At 41.0% G+C, this 17,127-nt stretch overlaps 2 protein-coding genes across 3 annotated transcripts; both read right to left on the bottom strand.

The window, feature by feature from the left end:
• Positions 1-843: 843 nt before the first annotated feature.
• Positions 844-6,767, bottom strand: LOC110508165 (homeobox protein GBX-1-like). The gene is made up of 2 exons (XM_021588604.3): positions 6,097-6,767; positions 844-5,561 (listed from the first exon to the last, which is right to left on the bottom strand). The coding sequence occupies exons 1-2, from the start codon at positions 6,542-6,544 to the stop codon at positions 5,047-5,049; spliced, it is 963 nt and encodes a 320-aa protein (XP_021444279.2). The 5' UTR covers positions 6,545-6,767; the 3' UTR covers positions 844-5,046.
• A 2,442-nt stretch (positions 6,768-9,209) lies between these two features.
• Positions 9,210-16,722, bottom strand: asb10 (ankyrin repeat and SOCS box containing 10). 2 transcript variants are annotated; one of them, XM_021589211.3, is made up of 7 exons: positions 16,089-16,722; positions 14,011-14,278; positions 12,409-12,634; positions 12,084-12,266; positions 11,850-11,945; positions 10,394-10,507; positions 9,210-10,300 (listed from the first exon to the last, which is right to left on the bottom strand). In XM_021589211.3, exons 1-7 carry the CDS (start codon positions 16,426-16,428, stop codon positions 10,115-10,117), a joined length of 1,413 nt encoding a protein of 470 aa, XP_021444886.3. In that variant the 5' UTR covers positions 16,429-16,722; the 3' UTR covers positions 9,210-10,114. The 2 variants fall into 2 exon arrangements, with proteins under 2 accessions (XP_021444886.3, XP_021444887.2); XM_021589212.3 differs by lacking the exon at positions 16,089-16,722 and adding an exon at positions 14,469-14,871.
• Between the last annotated feature and the right edge of the window lie 405 nt (positions 16,723-17,127).

Raw genomic sequence — 17,127 nt, 5'->3', positions numbered from 1 at the left:
TTCGGATACAGTGAATTAGAAGTGAAATAATCTGTCTGTAAAGAATTGCTGGAAATATTACTTGTGTCGTGCACAAAGTAGATGTCCTAACCGACTTGCCAAAACTATAGTTTGTTAACAAGAAATTTGTGGAGTGGTTGAAAAATGAGTTTTAATGACTCCAAACTTCTGATTTAAACTGTATACTCTGTCTTTGAAAAGTATTCAGACACATTAATTTTTACCACATTTTGTTAGGTTACAACCTTATTCTAAAATGCATTACATAGTTTTTTTCCTTATCAATCTACAAACAATACCCATGATGACAAAGCAAAAACAGGATTTTAGAAATATTTGCTAATTTATTACAAATTTAAAAACTGAAATATAAGACCCTTTACTCAGTACTTTCTTGAAGCACCTTTGGCAGCGATTACAGCCTCAAGTCTTCTTGGGTATAACACTACAAGCTTGGCAGGGAGTGCATTCCAGTTAACTACCTCATGAAGCTGGTTGAGAGAATGCCAAGAGTGTGCAAAGCATCAAGGCAAAGGGTGGCTACTTTGAGGAATATAAAATATAAAATCATTTTAATTTGTTTAACACTTTTTTATTTACTACATGATTCCATATGTGTTATTTCATAGTTTTGATGTCTTTACTATTATTTTGAGAAAAAAAGAAGAAACCCGCACACTGCTCTTGATAGAATCACTGCTCTTGATAGAATCACTGCTCTTGATAGAATCACTGCTCTTTAATAAGCTTTACGTATCGGCCTCACGGGCCTTCGTCAGAGCTTTTTTTTTACTGCAATGTAGAATATAGTAAAAACAAAGAAAAACCCTTGAATGAGTAGGTATGTCCAACCTTTTAATTGGCACTGTATATTGGGCACAACATAACACAAGAAAAATAAACTGCAAACGCATCCAACAAGTTTGTAGTCACAAGTTTGATGTAGTCATTGCGTGCAATGAATATTGGTCGAAATATTACATTTTTGTCAAAATGTAATACACAACAGTAAGTGAATTTATCAAAAAACGTATGACACCTTCGAATGGGGGGACTACATACAAAAGGTACCATTACTTTCTAAACAGTAAAACAGATATGTATGAAAATACCCTCAAATGAAAGGTCACATTCTGTACTGTCGCCTCGTATAAAACATTTGATCTCAAATCCAAAATGCTGTAGTAAAGAGCCAAATTAAACGTTTTTAGTTTACTGTCCAAATAAATATGTAGAGAGTGTATGTACTATGGCATCAATAGAAAATACATTGCATTAAACTCAAAGACCCATCATCTCCTAAACATCTACAGATATAGAGACAATCACAAGAGCTTGAAAACTCTTGCAATAACTGCAGTATTACAGCAGGGTGTACATCATTGTTCTTTAATTGTGTATAAGCTCACCTAGTGTGAAATAGCTATAACACTCTGATACTATGTCATCTACTTGAAATCCAGGATTAGTCAGCTTTTAGGACAATATTAAATCTTCCATCACTGGCCCATGACAACATCCATCCTTATATCACCATCCCAGTGTCACAATCTTGATGCATGAAGTGGACAACAAACAAATGACTGCACATTGCCACGGTTGGTCAGATGGCAATGCTACTCGTGCCATTTGATGGTCACTCTATGCAGTTGGGCTGTTGAGACAAATATCATGGTCGAATCCGACAACAGGCCTTAACATTAACTTCCCCTTAGCCTTATTGTGGGTTAGAGGCTGGAGGCTGTGGTGCTCAGATATCTTTTCAATTCAATCACTGAAGTTCAGTCATGGAAGTTCAATGGCAGCCTAAAACAGATTATTATTGTTTCCTCGAAGGACATAAGGAAGAAATGATCTAGCTCATACAATATGTCTGATGTTCAGTTTAAAATACAGTTGTCCTAGAAATGTGAAGCCCTATCTCTTCCTTCCATCTTGAGCAGTATGTTGGTTTAAAACTGTGAGCTGATTAATATAGCTACAGTAATATATTATAATATCAGGATCATAGGAGCCCCATTTGGAAACAGTTCAAAGAGATATATTGTGTCCAAACTCACATCCGGCATCTGAGGCCAGCGGAGGTTGAAATTTTGCCCAGCCTACCATGGTCCCCTCCCTTTAAGAAACTTTGCAGGCACACTTTAACCATAAACTCAAACCTTCAATTGCCATGCAAAAACTACCCTGGATTGAGAGAGAAAACTAGAAAAGCAGACAAAGGATATCCGAGGAATTGGGTGAGCCTAAACAAATTGTGCATCATAACCGCCTTACTCTCTGGTAACAATACATCTATTGGGCTTTGTTTTTGTGTCCTTTTGTGCCAGGTAGCCTAGTGGCTCCACGATCGAATCCCTGAGCTGACGAGGTAAAAATCTGTCGTTCTGCCCCTGAACAAGGCAGTTAACCCACCGTTCCTAGGCCTTCATTGAAAATAAGAATTTGTTCTTAACTGACTTGCCTAGTTAAATAAAGGTAATAATAATAATATAAAATTTCAAAGAGTCATTTGACAGAGTCAATTATAGTTGTGTCATATGATGATGCATGTTGCATGATGACATCCACTTTTTTGTGTAGTTTGAATAGCTCTAGCTCCCTGTAACGTTGTGTGCAGTATGTCCCACTGGGCACACACTGGTTGAATCAACGTTGTATTCACGTAATTTTTATGAAATTACGTTGAACCAACGTGGAATAGACGTCCGTGCCCAGTGGGATGTGTCATTGCCTCCCCGCGACAACTCTGTTCCCTCCATTAGCACCTAAACACGAGAACACACATCGAACATTCTGGCGTCATTGGAGGTTGAGACTCAAAACATTCACTCTCGACCCACAACTAGCAGAGTTGAAGTCTCTTCAACAGCTCTGGCAGATTTGAAGTCGAAAATTAATTAACCAACTTTTAGTTAATTGTTTTATCAGTAGGCATTAATTGTATTCTATTTAATTTAAATATTGTTATCTTATCCGTTGACCTATTTCCGTTATAGGCTACCTAATCATTGCCGTCATGATTGAGATGACTTCAATGTGACAGCAGCAGCAGAAATGCAAAAACAGGTGTCGCTAATTAGCTTAATTTCTTGACTGGATTCAAATATCGCGCTTGATAACTCCGTTGACATGTGGATCAGTTATTCAAGACCTACCTGAGATAACACCTGCAGGAAATCTATTATAGCCTAAAGTTTTTCAAACCAACCCATATCTTGGATATGCTCTTTGCGCACCTGTAAATACTATAACAACCACAGTAGCCTAAATGTAGCCTAAAATAAATAGTTTTTACAGGTATGAATACACCTGTAAAAAAGAATTGATAGCTTTTTAAAATTCTCTTTGTTCCTTTCTTAGGATTGAAATTGATGGAAATGTACCAACTCGGATATCAAATGAATTACTTATACATCAAAATAAGTTAAACTTTTCTCTGTATTTATGAGTTGAGACCTGCTGGCATAAATAACACACACACGCACACACAGGGTCTTGTACAACTAACCTTGTTGGGACACACAATTCAGTCTCATTCAAAATCATATTTTTTTTTGCGCGCGCGGGCACACACACAGACAGTGTTCACTCTCTATGGTCTGGTCTCGTCCTCTCTTACAGTGATTGATGTTGAAGTTCATTACGACGTGTAGAATATGACCGTTCTAATGGGGATCCATCACTCCACCTTGAGACAACATGGCCCCCTAAAGAGAGATAAATGACTGCTGCTTCCAGTCACAAAACCCTGTTCTCTCCCTTTATTCTCTCTTGACTGCTTAATAAGAACCTTCATTTGAATGTAGCTATCATCAACGCCTATATGGAGAACTGCTGGACTTTGCATATAGGCGAAGCTGCATATAATTTCATATTCATCCTTTTAGTATCAATCGTCCACTTATTTATCCAATATTTTTTCAAGACCTACAATATACAGTATTATTACATTGCAAACTAACCCAGGCCTAGTTTGCAAAAATGTATTCAGATTAATGCTGGCTAGATATTACAGGTGTACAACACAGAATTGTAATTTACTTACAAGCTTACTATTCGAAATCAATAACATCTGATTATTAAAGCCTATAAAGTGGCATTACAATCGAGTTGTTCTTTTGATTAAGTCTTATAATTTATAAAGCAAAACAAATATTTAGAGATTGATCAGATTATTTGAATTGTCATAAGTATTGTTGCAGTTAGTCCTATGGTATTATGATCAATGATCAATTATAGTATTATTAGGTGTTGTTGTATTTGTTTATTGTTATAGTTAATGTTTTAGTACGCTCTTAAAATACACTGTCATGTAATAGCCTAGTGATATTATACTTCATGAATGAGAGGCAAATATATTCTATAGACAGAGAGATGACTGATCATTTTCTGAGAGCAGACAGAGGCTAAACACAGCACAAATCACCATCTCTAAAACTACAGCTTAACCAGCAATAATAATGCATTTAGATAGATACATTTAATATAAATGGATTTATTAAGTCAATATACTTTACAGTATTTCTTTGTTTGGTTATTTATTTTCCTTCACATCTTTTTTTTCCACAAACAGCTGGCGAATACAATTCCTACAGTGGCCTACCAAAATGAAAACGTTGTAAGGTACATGCAACATGTGATAAACAAAACGGTACCAAATACGATAAATTTGAAATAGCTTCACCGAACGAGTAAAGCACATGCAGATAATAAACCTAACATTTATAGGCCCTAGCTAGATATAAATATTTTAGAAAAGAATTTTTACAATCTCATTTCATAGTGCATGTCTGTGTCACCCGACACATATACTATTTACAAATTAACAAAACAATAAATAAAATATGAGATAGGCCTAATTCGACAAAATTAATTAATCTGCGGAGAGAAAACATATTATCCTTAGTTGTCCAGTTGATATGACATGTCTCTTGATGTAAAGTAATCTCGCTGACCACAAAATGTCATCCAGTTTTTGTGCTTCATGCATTTAACAACCCATAATTTTATTTTGTCAAAATGAGTTTAGGCCAGTATAGTTCGTCATGGCCTTGTTTGCTCTATCTGTTGGTGCTGACTCCTCACCGCAAACCTGTTGACGTGCACTGGGATTGGGACCACAATTTTGGGGTTTCTCACAGGCTCTCCAGACCTGTTATTCACGTTGCCAGCTTTGATTCTTTTCCATTTGGCCCTACGATTCTGGAACCAAATCTTGACCTGCACCTCGCTCAATTTAAGTGCGTGTGCTATTTGAGAGCGTTCGGTAAGCGAAAGGTACTTTTTACAATGAAATTCCTTCTCAAGTTCAAGTAGCTGCTCGCTTGTAAAAGCTGTTCGTCTCCTCCTGCTCTTCCCCACTGAGCTTCCCGGCGGTAGAGCTTCCTGCGACCCGGGTTTTAGTTTACTCTTTTGGGATAAAGCACCACAGTTGTTCCCATCGGATACGCTTTCGTTTTCGCTGTCAACGGCAGAGCTGTCCTCTCTGTCACTGCAAGCCGTGTCCGCTGATTTGAGGTCCAACTTCTCATCGTCTGAGCTGTACAATTTAGTCTCACCTAAAACGTGCAAAAGAAGAAAGGAAACATACATTAGAATCAATTAGTTTGATCCAATACAAGTTTACCCCACAAATGTAGGTTAAATTAACGCAAGTACACATTATAAATACAGAGACTACAAATGTCTCTAAAATAAAAATGGAATAGGCCTGTTTGGAGTTTTATTTCTGCTATATTTTCGTCAAAGGAAATGAGTAGGCCTATTACCATTCATAACAACCCTATGAATTAACGTGATATTACATAGCATACCTAAAGGCTAAGTCAAGATCGTTAGTGATTAAGAAATAGATTAGAAAACAGTGTGTCACTAACTTGAGTTAGGCTAACCTATTCGAGTTATTGCACATTTCAAAATGGTGGTTTGTTATGAAACTATGCGTTTGTGGAGATTTCGTAAATCTCTGGGAATTAGATTAGATCCAACTTCTAATTCGGATGCCGCTAGCGCGTTTTACCCAATAGAGGTCTCAACTTGCCAACCTAATATGGAAGCGTATGGACAGAGCAGGGACACAGGCAGTGAGCTTACCTGGTATAGTTTGAAAAGTTTCCGAGAAGTTGAGTAAATCCGACCCCTTGTCCCTTCCATGGAGATCATCTGAGTGTGGGCTCTCCTGTCTCCTCGTTCCAGGGTCGGCACTTAACCGAGGTCCGGGGAGCTCTTGGGGAGGATAGAAACTATCCGGCGGATCGGAAAAACTTGGCAGTGTTGTGGTGAGAGCCACCATGGACGGCATCCCCTGTCCCAAACTCGCACAGAATGTGTTGGTAAGACGTCCAGCGAAAGATGCCAACGGCGCCAAAGGAGGTATGCCAGATGGTAAATGTGAATGAGATAAAGATTGAGGAATCATTAAGGGTCTGTATGGCATAAACATCGGGTAGCCCGTGTAGAGCAGGTGTCCCGGGCGAGGTTGCGGAGTTCCTATCAAGGAGTCAATCGAAAACGCCGTCCCTTGGCCGCCCGGTCTTTGCATTGCGAAGAAAATTGTGACTATCTTTATCGAAAACTCAGGCGCTCCTTCTTTCCCTCAACAAATAGCCAAACCTTAGATTCGATGGTCGAGTGAAGTTAAATGTCCCTTCGCTTTGATATTATCCGGTGGACTAACCAGCTTCTCCGAAACGTCCTCAAGCTTATTGCGACCTGTCGTTTTCTTGTTTTGTGCCCCCTCCCTATACCTCTATTTGTCACACACTGAGACATAAACACACACGCTCTACCCCTCCCTTCACATCTCTCTCTCTCTCTCTCTCTCTCTCTCTCTCTCTCTCTCTCTCCCCCGCCCCCTCTCTCTCCTTCACACACACACACACACACACACACACACACACACACACACACACACACACACACACACACACACACACACACACACACACAGAGAGAGAGAGAGCTTGAGAGGAATGAAAGGGGGTGTTACCCTGGGGACTCATCCATCTTCTTCAAATTACGCTTCATTTCCTTATTCAGCTTCTGACTTTTTAGTTGCCTTGAGAGGCGATAGTTTCCCAGTGGATACCGAATAGACGGGTCGCCCCCCTCCCCAGCCCTCCACCACCTTTGCCCAGTCCACATTGACTGGAAGCGGTGTGAGAGACTGCTTCAGCCCTTCCCCTTCTATAATCGTTGACCACACCAACCCAATCAGCTATTATTAATTTTGATTGATGATAAGTAATTACTTTGGATTCAAGGTACGACATAAAACAACGGTGCTTTTGTTGAAATGTTGGGACGGATGGCATCGGAGTGGGGAGGGAGGAGAGGCAGATGTTTTTCCTCTTTTGAGAGAGAAAAGCTTTTCTATTCTCCCGGGGTAAAACAATGCGTTTGGCCGTAGAAAAGTGCGGTAACAATTATTCCCTGGAGAGAGATATTCTGTACAAAATTAGATTCGGATTAAATACATTCATGTAAGGTCAACGGCAATTTTTGAACGAGGCTGCGCAGTTTTGAAAAGTGTCATTTGGAGACATTTAAACTTTATTCGATTCAAAATGCAATATGCTATTAAAGTGTTGGAGGCTATGGCTGTACCATTAAAATAGTGGTCTATGTAAACCATTTAGCATGATTAAAATAGACCTAATTTGAGAATGCATCCTAAACGAATTGCCAATAAAATATGGAATAGTTAGGCTACAATTACGCGTCATTAATGCGCGCTTTCAGGGTTTTGGCCACTCATTTTCTATATGCTTGTAAGTCTCTATTAAAATCAAAATGTGTAATGAGGAAAAATCACTTTTCTCTTTTCTTTTAAGTGTTGATTTAATCGGAGATAATTTTACCGTTTAAATGTCAATCCGTGATGATGATTAGCCCCTATTGAGTCCTGGGGACGCGCTTGGCACTCCAACTGGCCGTCTGATTGCATGAAGACATAAACATATCACCAACCGACTCTGATTAGCAATGGAGGGCCAAAGGATGCTAATTATTCTTATAATTGCAAATGACTCATTCAGCAGCACCTACCTTTGATCTATTGAAACCAGATAGCTTTCCTCTCTCTCGCTCCTCTCTCCCTTTCTTTTTTTTTTTTAGAGTGGACTCACTTCTGATTGTATAGTCTACAATCAGAATCTCCCCATACCCTATTGAACAGATATAACACATTTCTCTCGGAAATGTGATACTTTCTGCATTTATATCCATTAGATTTATTATTGGTTTATTTTATGAGTTAGGAATCTAAAAGTTTATTTGATCAGCTACATTTATTATCAGGCTATTGTAATAGTAATACTATTGTTATAGCCTAGTTGCTAGTATATGTCAATAACAACTGGGTGATGGACTTTCCTTGGAGCTTTAATGTCATGTTTATTCAAGTTCTAACATATTGCTAATATATCATTTATTTCAAAATTGTATTATTTTTCGTTGCAAGTTTACTTTCTTTTGATGTGGCTTATAGCTCCTCATGCGCTAAGCACATTGAAAAGCGTAGCTAGTTCAAGAGCCGCAATGTGGCAGGTTCATTACCCAAGTCAGCATCTCGTCTCCGTGTCACCACCCTCTGTCACGCAGGTCATTCTCCCCAAGTCGGGTGGTTGGTATTTAAAAGGACGCTACTTCTTTCGATCCCATACAATCACACAACTGGACCTCACCACATAATTATCAACTGGAAACGCTTAAGTCACCTAAGTGGTTTTACATCGACATTTCTGTGATTTAATTCAATCACAAATAATGTAAAAAATACTAAGCTACGTTGCATTATATTAAATTCATGTTATTTTATTCTTTTTTGTTTGTTATCCATTAAATTGTTGTCGATCCCACTATTTGCTAGATTAAAAAACATCGATCGACCTTGTTGCTAATTTTGAACACAATAGCTTACTGCTTATTCAAGAGTTCATGATTTATGTCCATCACTAGCGTGTTGTATTTGACTGAAACTTTTTGTAATATAAGATAACCAGAGTCTTTGCATAACCGTCTCTCAGATTTGTTCTCATGAACTCTTAATAAATAAATAATAAATTAATTGAATAATTTCCAAAATTACTAGTCTAATGCCAGTGATATAAAATAGGCTTCTAATAATTTAGCCTAATTAAAATATTCGGACAAATACTCTGACATAAAGGAAAGGAGTTAACAGCAATACACATGTATCACATACATTTGTTCATTTAGGATTTATTTAAAAAAGTAGTAGTAATTCTCAACCAAATACTTACTATATATCCATAAAATCATATTGACATTGATCATACATTTTGTAATATTTTTTTGTTATTTAGCAGACGCTCTTATCCAGAACGATTTACAGTTAGTGCATTCATTTTAAGATAGCTAGGTGGGACAATCTCCATTACATGACAAGGTGCTTAGCCAAACAATAGTCTTCTATTTTTCTCTGAAATCAGATCATTTTGGAAAAAAATCTCAATATCAAAATATGTAAACGATGTCCTTGTACTCCTTCAACGTAAGATTACTTTACGTATGTACATTTCAGTGCCATTGATAGCACTACAAATAAAAAAGGTTACACGTGACGCTTCTTTAACAAATAAAACAGAAAAAAAAACAGGAAGCCAGCCATCCAATAAAGTACGTCTCATTTGTCGTTTGAAGACCACAGCACCGCCTTGTGGTGACTCAGAATAACACGGTTCTGCTGTAACGCAAAATAATTTTGAATTGTCAACGAAAATAGTAATAAAATGAATACAATCAATTGTAGAGACACAAATGATGTCTAAAACGTGTTTTGTCATATGTTGTTGTAGATAATGGTATCCATTTACTGAACACTACTCACACCGCAATCTCGAGGATAATGGATCCAGGAGCAGTAGTACTTACTGTAGTACCACCATCTGTAGGTCTATGATGATGATCCTCCTTCTGTGTCACTCTGCAAAAACTAATATTGTCACAGACAGACTGAATTCCTAGTGTTTGTCCTGAGTGTACATACAATACAGAGCTCCATATTGCTGGGCATTCTAACCATATCATACCATGTATCACCATATATTTAGTGTTTAGGGCTTATATACATCCTGGCTCTATCTCTGACTCAGTGGACATAGTCTCTGAACTCCAGCAGCAGGAAATTTTTGATGAAGGTGGGCAGGTCTAGCTGTGGCACCACCTTGTGCACGCGCCCGTCTAGGTAGTTCCTGAACTTCCATCGAGCCAGGTGCTGTAGGGAGCGAGGGGTATGCTGCAGGGAGAAGACGGATTCATAGAACCCCTTGTGTTCCTGGAGGGAGAGATAAACAAAACACTCAGACAGTTAGAGTCATATTATATCAGCATAGAATACCGTAGAATCACTATGATTCGAGAAACGTACCTTAAACATCTCAGGTGAAACAGCCTCCACCCAGTCATCTGTGACCTTGAGGCGGTCGTACGCATTCAGAAGAACCTCAATGGTGCGTGGGGAGACACAGCAATACTTTAGCACCTGAAAATACATCAATGTGTCATGAATACCACGTTGCTTAAAACTAGAAACCAGATGGGCTCCGTTTGCACAAGCAGTTCAATTCAGTTAAACATTTTTTCACTAATTGGCCATTAGACCAATCAGATAAGCTTTGAAAAAGATCTGATGTAAAAACATCTGATCTGATTGGTAAGAGGACCAATTAGTGGACAAAATATCAGAATTGGGCTGCCTTTGTAAACAAAGCCATGGTTCTGGATACTTGGTCATGTTAAGGAAATAAACAATAGCTTATCATTTTTCTAGCCTATTTTCTAGCCTAAAACCTTACCCTTCCAGGTGCACATTAAATATTCCCAATTGTATAATTGCAAAGGGAACAATTGCCTGCATACATTTTTTATATATTTTTAACCAATTCTCATTTTTGTGATCTCCTAAGAAACAAAAATGAAAAATGTTGGATTTAGGAGGTTGTGACTTATGACTCATCAATAGAATATAAGAAATAAACTAAAGTAATTAAACACTTGGTGAGATGAACAGATTGGTCTACCCTCTGGGGGTTTACTGGAAATTATGCAATTAGTGCTAATTAATCTCCTATTAACATTCCCTAATTAGGAGTCAGGCATTTTGTTCCAGAGCACGTGGTGGGTTCAGTGAATAGTAGCAGACCTGTGTTCAAATACTCTTTGCAATCTTTCAAATACTTTCAAGCGGTTGCTTTAGCCTGCCTTGAGTGCCAGGTGGGAAAGGTTTGCACGAGACTTTTGAATTGGTTCCATCGTTTCAACAGGCAAGCACAATCAAGCGTTTCAAATGATATCGAATATTATTTGAACCCAGGTCTGGTTCATTGAATTGAGGTAGTTTCTCACAGTGAGAACATTATTTCACGTTGAGGAGAGAAAGAAAGAATTCAGTGAACTGTTTTAGTGTTCATACTTTATCTGTTCCTTCTCAACTGTACATCCTGTTACAGTTATATCATTGGCTGTTTACATCAACAACAATTGAATACTGACGATTTCATTTAATTACACTTTTATGAAATATGAACCAATCTGTTTAACCGCAGGTGATTTCTGCATAAATGTACAGTATACACAATCATGAACACTTGAATGACTGATTGAATGCACAGCAAGATTACACAATTACAAAACATGTTCAAGATGTATTGCCAGGTTCTTCACATCTTTTTTTTTTTTACTCCTACTCCTAACATAAAACACTATTCCTTCCCTAGTGCCTGTGCCCTTCACTAAATAAAATTAATATAATTAATAAGAAAATATTACAAGGCCCTAAGCAGTTGCTTTTTCCGCTTATAGTTGTGGCCGCTTCTGGCTCTTACCTCGGGCAGTGCTCCAGGCCACACCCTGATGGAGCCGTGGTTGAGCAGAGAGCGAACTACCCTCTCTGGCTTGTGATCCGCCTTGTAGGCCACCACCTTCAGAGGACCACAATGGAAATGAGGTTGGAAACCAGTTTTCCTGATTGATCCTCAATCATGTTCAATGCATTGCATCTACATGTGTGGCTGAATTGTGTTTTTATATGTCAAATAAATCCAAATTTGAAAAAACACCTTGAGGACGTTTTGCATGGGGGCGTTTCCACTGTAACACATGGTGTTGACACAGGCTCCGTGGGCCAGAAGATGATCCACCACGTCCGGGTTGACGTTCTTACAGGCCATGTGGAGCGGGGACTGTTTGTCCTGGTCCTCTGTGTTGACGTCAGCTCCCGCCGTCAGCAGCAGCTCACATACCTGGAGGACAGGACACACAGAAGGGCTATGCACACCCCAGAGCCGAACCAAGGCGAGCCAAACCAAGCTGTACTGAATATTACTAACCCCAAACGACCACATTAAACAAATAACACAACAATGAATTAAGTAACTCGCACACCTTGGTGTAGCGTTCCAGATCGCCCTTCTCCTGTGGTTGTGAGCAAGCGGCGTTGAGTGGCGTGAGACCATCGTCATTCCGCTTCTCCAGGGCGGCGCCGTAGTGCAGGTACAGCTCCGTGTGACCCGGGAGCCCGTTCTGTGCCGCCACATGTAGCGGCGTGTTATCCTCGCCGAGACTCCGCCCATTGATTGCAGCGCCAAACTGGAGCAGGTGTTTGGCGCACCTGTACATCCAGTTACAGAGAAGGGCCATTGGGAAATAGAATTGAAAATGAATGTAATAATATTCATTTTGATCCTTATTACCCTAACCCAGCTACATGTCCACATCCCGGTTCAACTGTTACCCTGGCCATCACCCTAACCCGAGCTTCATGTCCACATCCCGGTTCAACCTTTACCCTGGCCATCACCCTAACCCGAGCTTCATGTCCACATCCCGGTTCAACCTTTACCCTGGCCATTACCCTAACCCAGCTACATGTCCACATCCCGGTTCAACCTTTACCCTGGCCATCACCCTAACCCAGCTACATGTCCACATCCCGGTTCAACCTTTACCCTGGCCATTACCAGCAGCATACCACCCTGCATACCACTGCTGGCTTGCTTCTGAAGCTAAGCAGGGTTGGTCCTGGTCAGTCCCTGGATGGGACCCCAGATGCTGCTGGAAGTGGTGTTGGAGGGCCAGTAGGAGGCACTCTTTCCTCTGGTCTAAAAAAAATATCCCAATGCCCCAGGGCAGTGATTGGGGACATTGCCCTGTGTAGGGTGCTGTCTTTCGGATGGGACGTTAAACGGGTGTCCTGACTCTCTGAGGTCATTAAAGAACCCATGGCACTTATCGTAAGAGTAGGGGTGTTAACCCTGGTATCCTGGCTAAATTCCCAATCTGACCCTCAAACCATCACGGTCACCTAATAATCTCCAGTTTACAATTGGCTCATTCATCCCCCTCCTCTCCCCTGTAACTATTCCCCAGGTCGTTGCTGCAAATGAGAATGTGTTCTCAGTCAACTTACCTGGTAAAATAACAAATAAATCAAATAAATTACCATAACCCTAGCTTCATGTCCACATCCCAGTTCAACCTTTACCCTGGCCATTAAACTAACCCGAGCTTCATGTCCACATCCCGGTTCAACCTTTACCCTGGCCATCACCCTAACTCGAGCTTCATGTCCACATCCCGGTTCAACCTTTACCCTGGCCATCACCCTAACTCGAGCTTCATGTCCACATCCCGGTTCAACCTTTACCCTGGCCATTACCCTAACCCGAGCTTCATGTCCACATCCCGGTTCAACCTTTACCCTGAACCACAACCCTAACCCGAGCTTCATGTCCACATCCTGGTTCAACCTTTACCCTGGCCTTCACCCTAACCCGAGCTTCATGTCGACATCCTGGTTCAACCCTAGCCCAAGCCTCAACCACAACCCTAACCCTAAACCTATTTTCATGTCCATATGCCGGATTCAACCCTAACCATAGCCTGAACCACAACCCTAACCCTGGTTAAACCCTAACCCTTAACCACAATCCTAACCCTAACCCAGCCATGTCTTAGAGCAATAAAATTGGTTGGTACAGTACTTACACTAGGGACTCAGGACTGGTGCACACATGCAAGGGCATGAGCCCATCTTCACTGACAGCGTTGGAGTTGGCACCATGGGACAGCAGCAATTTTACACACTGGGGCTGGCCATTCTGGCAGGCCTCGTGGAGGGCAGTGCTGCCCCCAGGGGCCAGGTCTACGCTGGCCCCGCGCTGCAGCAGGTGCCTCAGGCAGTCAACAAACCCCCGGCCGGCTGTAATGTGGAGTGGGGTTGTCAGCTGCTGCTCATAGGTCAGAGACCACAGTCCTGGAGAAGAAGAACAGGGTCGTGTCCTTAAGGCATGCAACTAAAAACGTTTTAAAACGTCTTGCAAGGGAAAAGGAAAACAAGCATTTGTTATTGGACAAGTACAGATAGTCCCTCGCTGTTTTGTTCCTTTTTGGTGGCTAATGAACCCCCTGTGAACAGGTCATTTCAAACAAAGGCATTGACGTACTCAGGGTTCTATAGTGGTGCCTGAAGTTCTTCCACTCCTCAATGTTGCTGGTGTCATAGATGGCATCGATGAGGTCTTCACACTCAGGTTCGTCCATGATGCTAATAAGGGTCAGGTCATCCCCCACCAAAAGACAGTTCCAGAATTGAAGAACATAACCTGTGGCCTGTGCCGTAGTGATCACATCATTGCGGTAGCGCTTTGGAGGCATTTATGCAGTGCAGGTTGAGTCTGCGCTCAAGTGGTAATAAGAGTAACAACTGACTAGTCCGATTTTGTTTTTTCTTCTTCTTTGTAGCAGTAATGGCGGTTTCTCTCTCCTGAGGTAAATGTTATGCTGTTCTGAAGCTTGTTTGTCCACAGGGGGCTATTTCGGGGAGGCCCGACGGCAATGGCGTTATGTGATATTTTGGATGGCCCATAAAACCCTGCAGCCACTGCCCGGGTGGCGCAGCAGCCAAATTACTTCTGTGTCACATGTAACAAGCTCACTCATGCTCAATCATTTTCATGCTACCAAACCCCTTAGACTGGACAATGGAACTGCTTACAGACAAGAACACACAGTTGCTATGTTTGTGACTGACCACCTAGCCACAAGAGAATAACATTGGACAGGTGTGTGGATGGAAAATCAAGCACATGACTAATAAGTTGGCTTCCTTTTGGAATGTTTCTGAAGTAAGTGGTGGACTGTATCTATAAATAATGTATATAAATAATATTTTGATACTGCCATGGTTGTTAATGATCGCAGGATTACAAGCATTTAAAACAGGGCAAGGGATTTATCCTAAGGTATGATGGTTGGCTTATGGGCCTTTGAAAGTGTCTATCAGGAAAATATATACCATTTGGCATTGGTACAATGTTCAGACTCCAATGTAATTATCTAATTAAGCTTATTAAACAGATTCACTTCATTCTGAAATCGGTCATTTTTTTTTTTTACACACAAAAGGGTTTTGTATTAATTTCAATAAAGACAATGAAAACCCCTCATCAACAATCACTGTCTCAAGTCTAGAGCTTGGAGACAAGCAAGTAATTATCATCATGATGCCAGTTCCATTACCACTGATTATATACATTAATCTCTGCAATTACCTCAGACATATGTCATAATAGTGACATATAAGTCATCTGTCACCGTATGTGACATATAACTACAATCGTTAAATGTAATTATTATATATATATTTTTTACATATTCTAATACAGTGGTTTCCAAACTGTGGGTTGAGGGTGCCAATTCAGCCGCGCAGACTACCACGCAGACTACCGACCGCGCCCGTTGCCACGTCACCTGTCACGCCCACCCCTCATAAGCCCCCTTTTTGATCCAGAAAAATGTGTCACAAATCATTTCAGAATTATTTCACAAATCATTTCAGAATTACCGTCCATTTCCTAAAACTGGTCACAAGAAGCCATACTCAAATCGAATGTTTTGAGGAAGACGGTATTATTCATTTATGTTTGACTTCTTCTTTGGTCTGCAAATGTTTTTGTCACCGCTTCTCCTTGTGGTGGGTCTCGACTCAAAAGACACCTCAATTGGTGGGTCACAAAGCAAAACATTTTGGGAAACCCTTGTTCTAATAGGACCATGTTGCTTACCTTCCCCCCTGGCAACCCAGCGCATGTCCCCTCCCTGAGGTTCGATGATGAGGTTCGACGTGACACCCCTGGGGAAGAAGCGCTGCACAGCGTCCGCATCCCCAGTATAGATTGCGTTCTGGATGACCAGGTCATGGCACACAGCTGGGGGTCTAACATAGGTGCAGGTCCTCGTAGGTGCGGGGCCTACCCTGTCCCTGGCCTCTTTCTTCAGCATGTAGCCGTTGAGCTGGTGGCTGGCTAGCTGCTTCTTGTACTTGTCTCTCTCCAGCATGTCCTCGTCCAGCTGGAGGGAGCGCAGGGCCATGGGGGTGAAGACGAAACTGCCTCCTCCCGACATGTTGGACGATTGGCTGACTGGCTGGCTTCTCGCTCAGGATAAGAGAACCAGAATGTGTGAGGGTAGTCAAAGATCTGGTTGAAATGGTTCTTTCTATGTGTCTCTCTCGCCCTGTCTCTGTCCCCCTTTCTATGTTTCTGTCTCTTTTTCTGACGGACTCTTTCAGTATTTCTATGTCTCTCTCTTTGTCTCTGTGTGTCTGTCTCGTGTCTACTCTCTGCCTCCCAGCCATTCAGTGGCGTTGTTTGGATATCTAATATGAGAGCCTCCCTGCAGCATGAGCAGAAGGGCTATTTTTACCATCACTCACATGGCAACTTTGCCTCCCCTTGTAATCTATAGCCAAAGTGTCAAGCCTGTTGCCCCTGTATTTCGATGTGTCATAAGACTGTCTCCAAACAAACCAGAAATTGCCTCAGTGTGTTATTGGAAACCTCCATGATTTCAGCCACAATATCACATATGATTTTAGAGAAAGTAAAATTGTCTGGTTCTCCTTTTTCAGGGGAAAACTGCTCTGTGATTTGACAGTGACTGGGATAATTCCACACACCACAATAACATATAGGGTGAGTGTAACTCGCATGAAGGTCAAGTACCTTCCTTCTCACTGGGTCTGGTGAAATCAACCCGGTAGAAACAAGCAGGGTCATCTGGTTCATTGTAGAGTAAACTATCCATTGCACTGACAAACAGATC

The sequence above is a fragment of the Oncorhynchus mykiss genome, chromosome 28 (assembly GCF_057628025.1).
Source record: "Oncorhynchus mykiss isolate SJ-2025 chromosome 28, ASM5762802v1, whole genome shotgun sequence".
NCBI lineage: Eukaryota > Metazoa > Chordata > Actinopteri > Salmoniformes > Salmonidae > Oncorhynchus > Oncorhynchus mykiss.
This window is presented reverse-complemented; position numbering and strand designations above follow the sequence as displayed.

Bases quoted from the DNA above. Each gene is read 5' to 3' on its own strand.
- asb10 (XM_021589211.3), bottom strand. From the start codon at position 16,428: ATGTCGGGAGGAGGCAGTTTCGTCTTCACCCCCATGGCCCTGCGCTCC. The intron at 14,279-16,088 runs GTAAGCAACATG...CTTCTTCTCCAG, and splicing joins CTGGGTTGCCAGGGGGGAAG to GACTGTGGTCTCTGACCTAT. The intron at 10,301-10,393 runs GTACGTTTCTCG...CTCTCCCTCCAG, and splicing joins TTTCACCTGAGATGTTTAAG to GAACACAAGGGGTTCTATGA.
- LOC110508165 (XM_021588604.3), bottom strand. From the start codon at position 6,544: ATGCAAAGACCGGGCGGCCAAGGGACGGCGTTTTCGATTGACTCCTTG. The intron at 5,562-6,096 runs GTAAGCTCACTG...TGCACGTTTTAG, and splicing joins AACTTTTCAAACTATACCAG to GTGAGACTAAATTGTACAGC.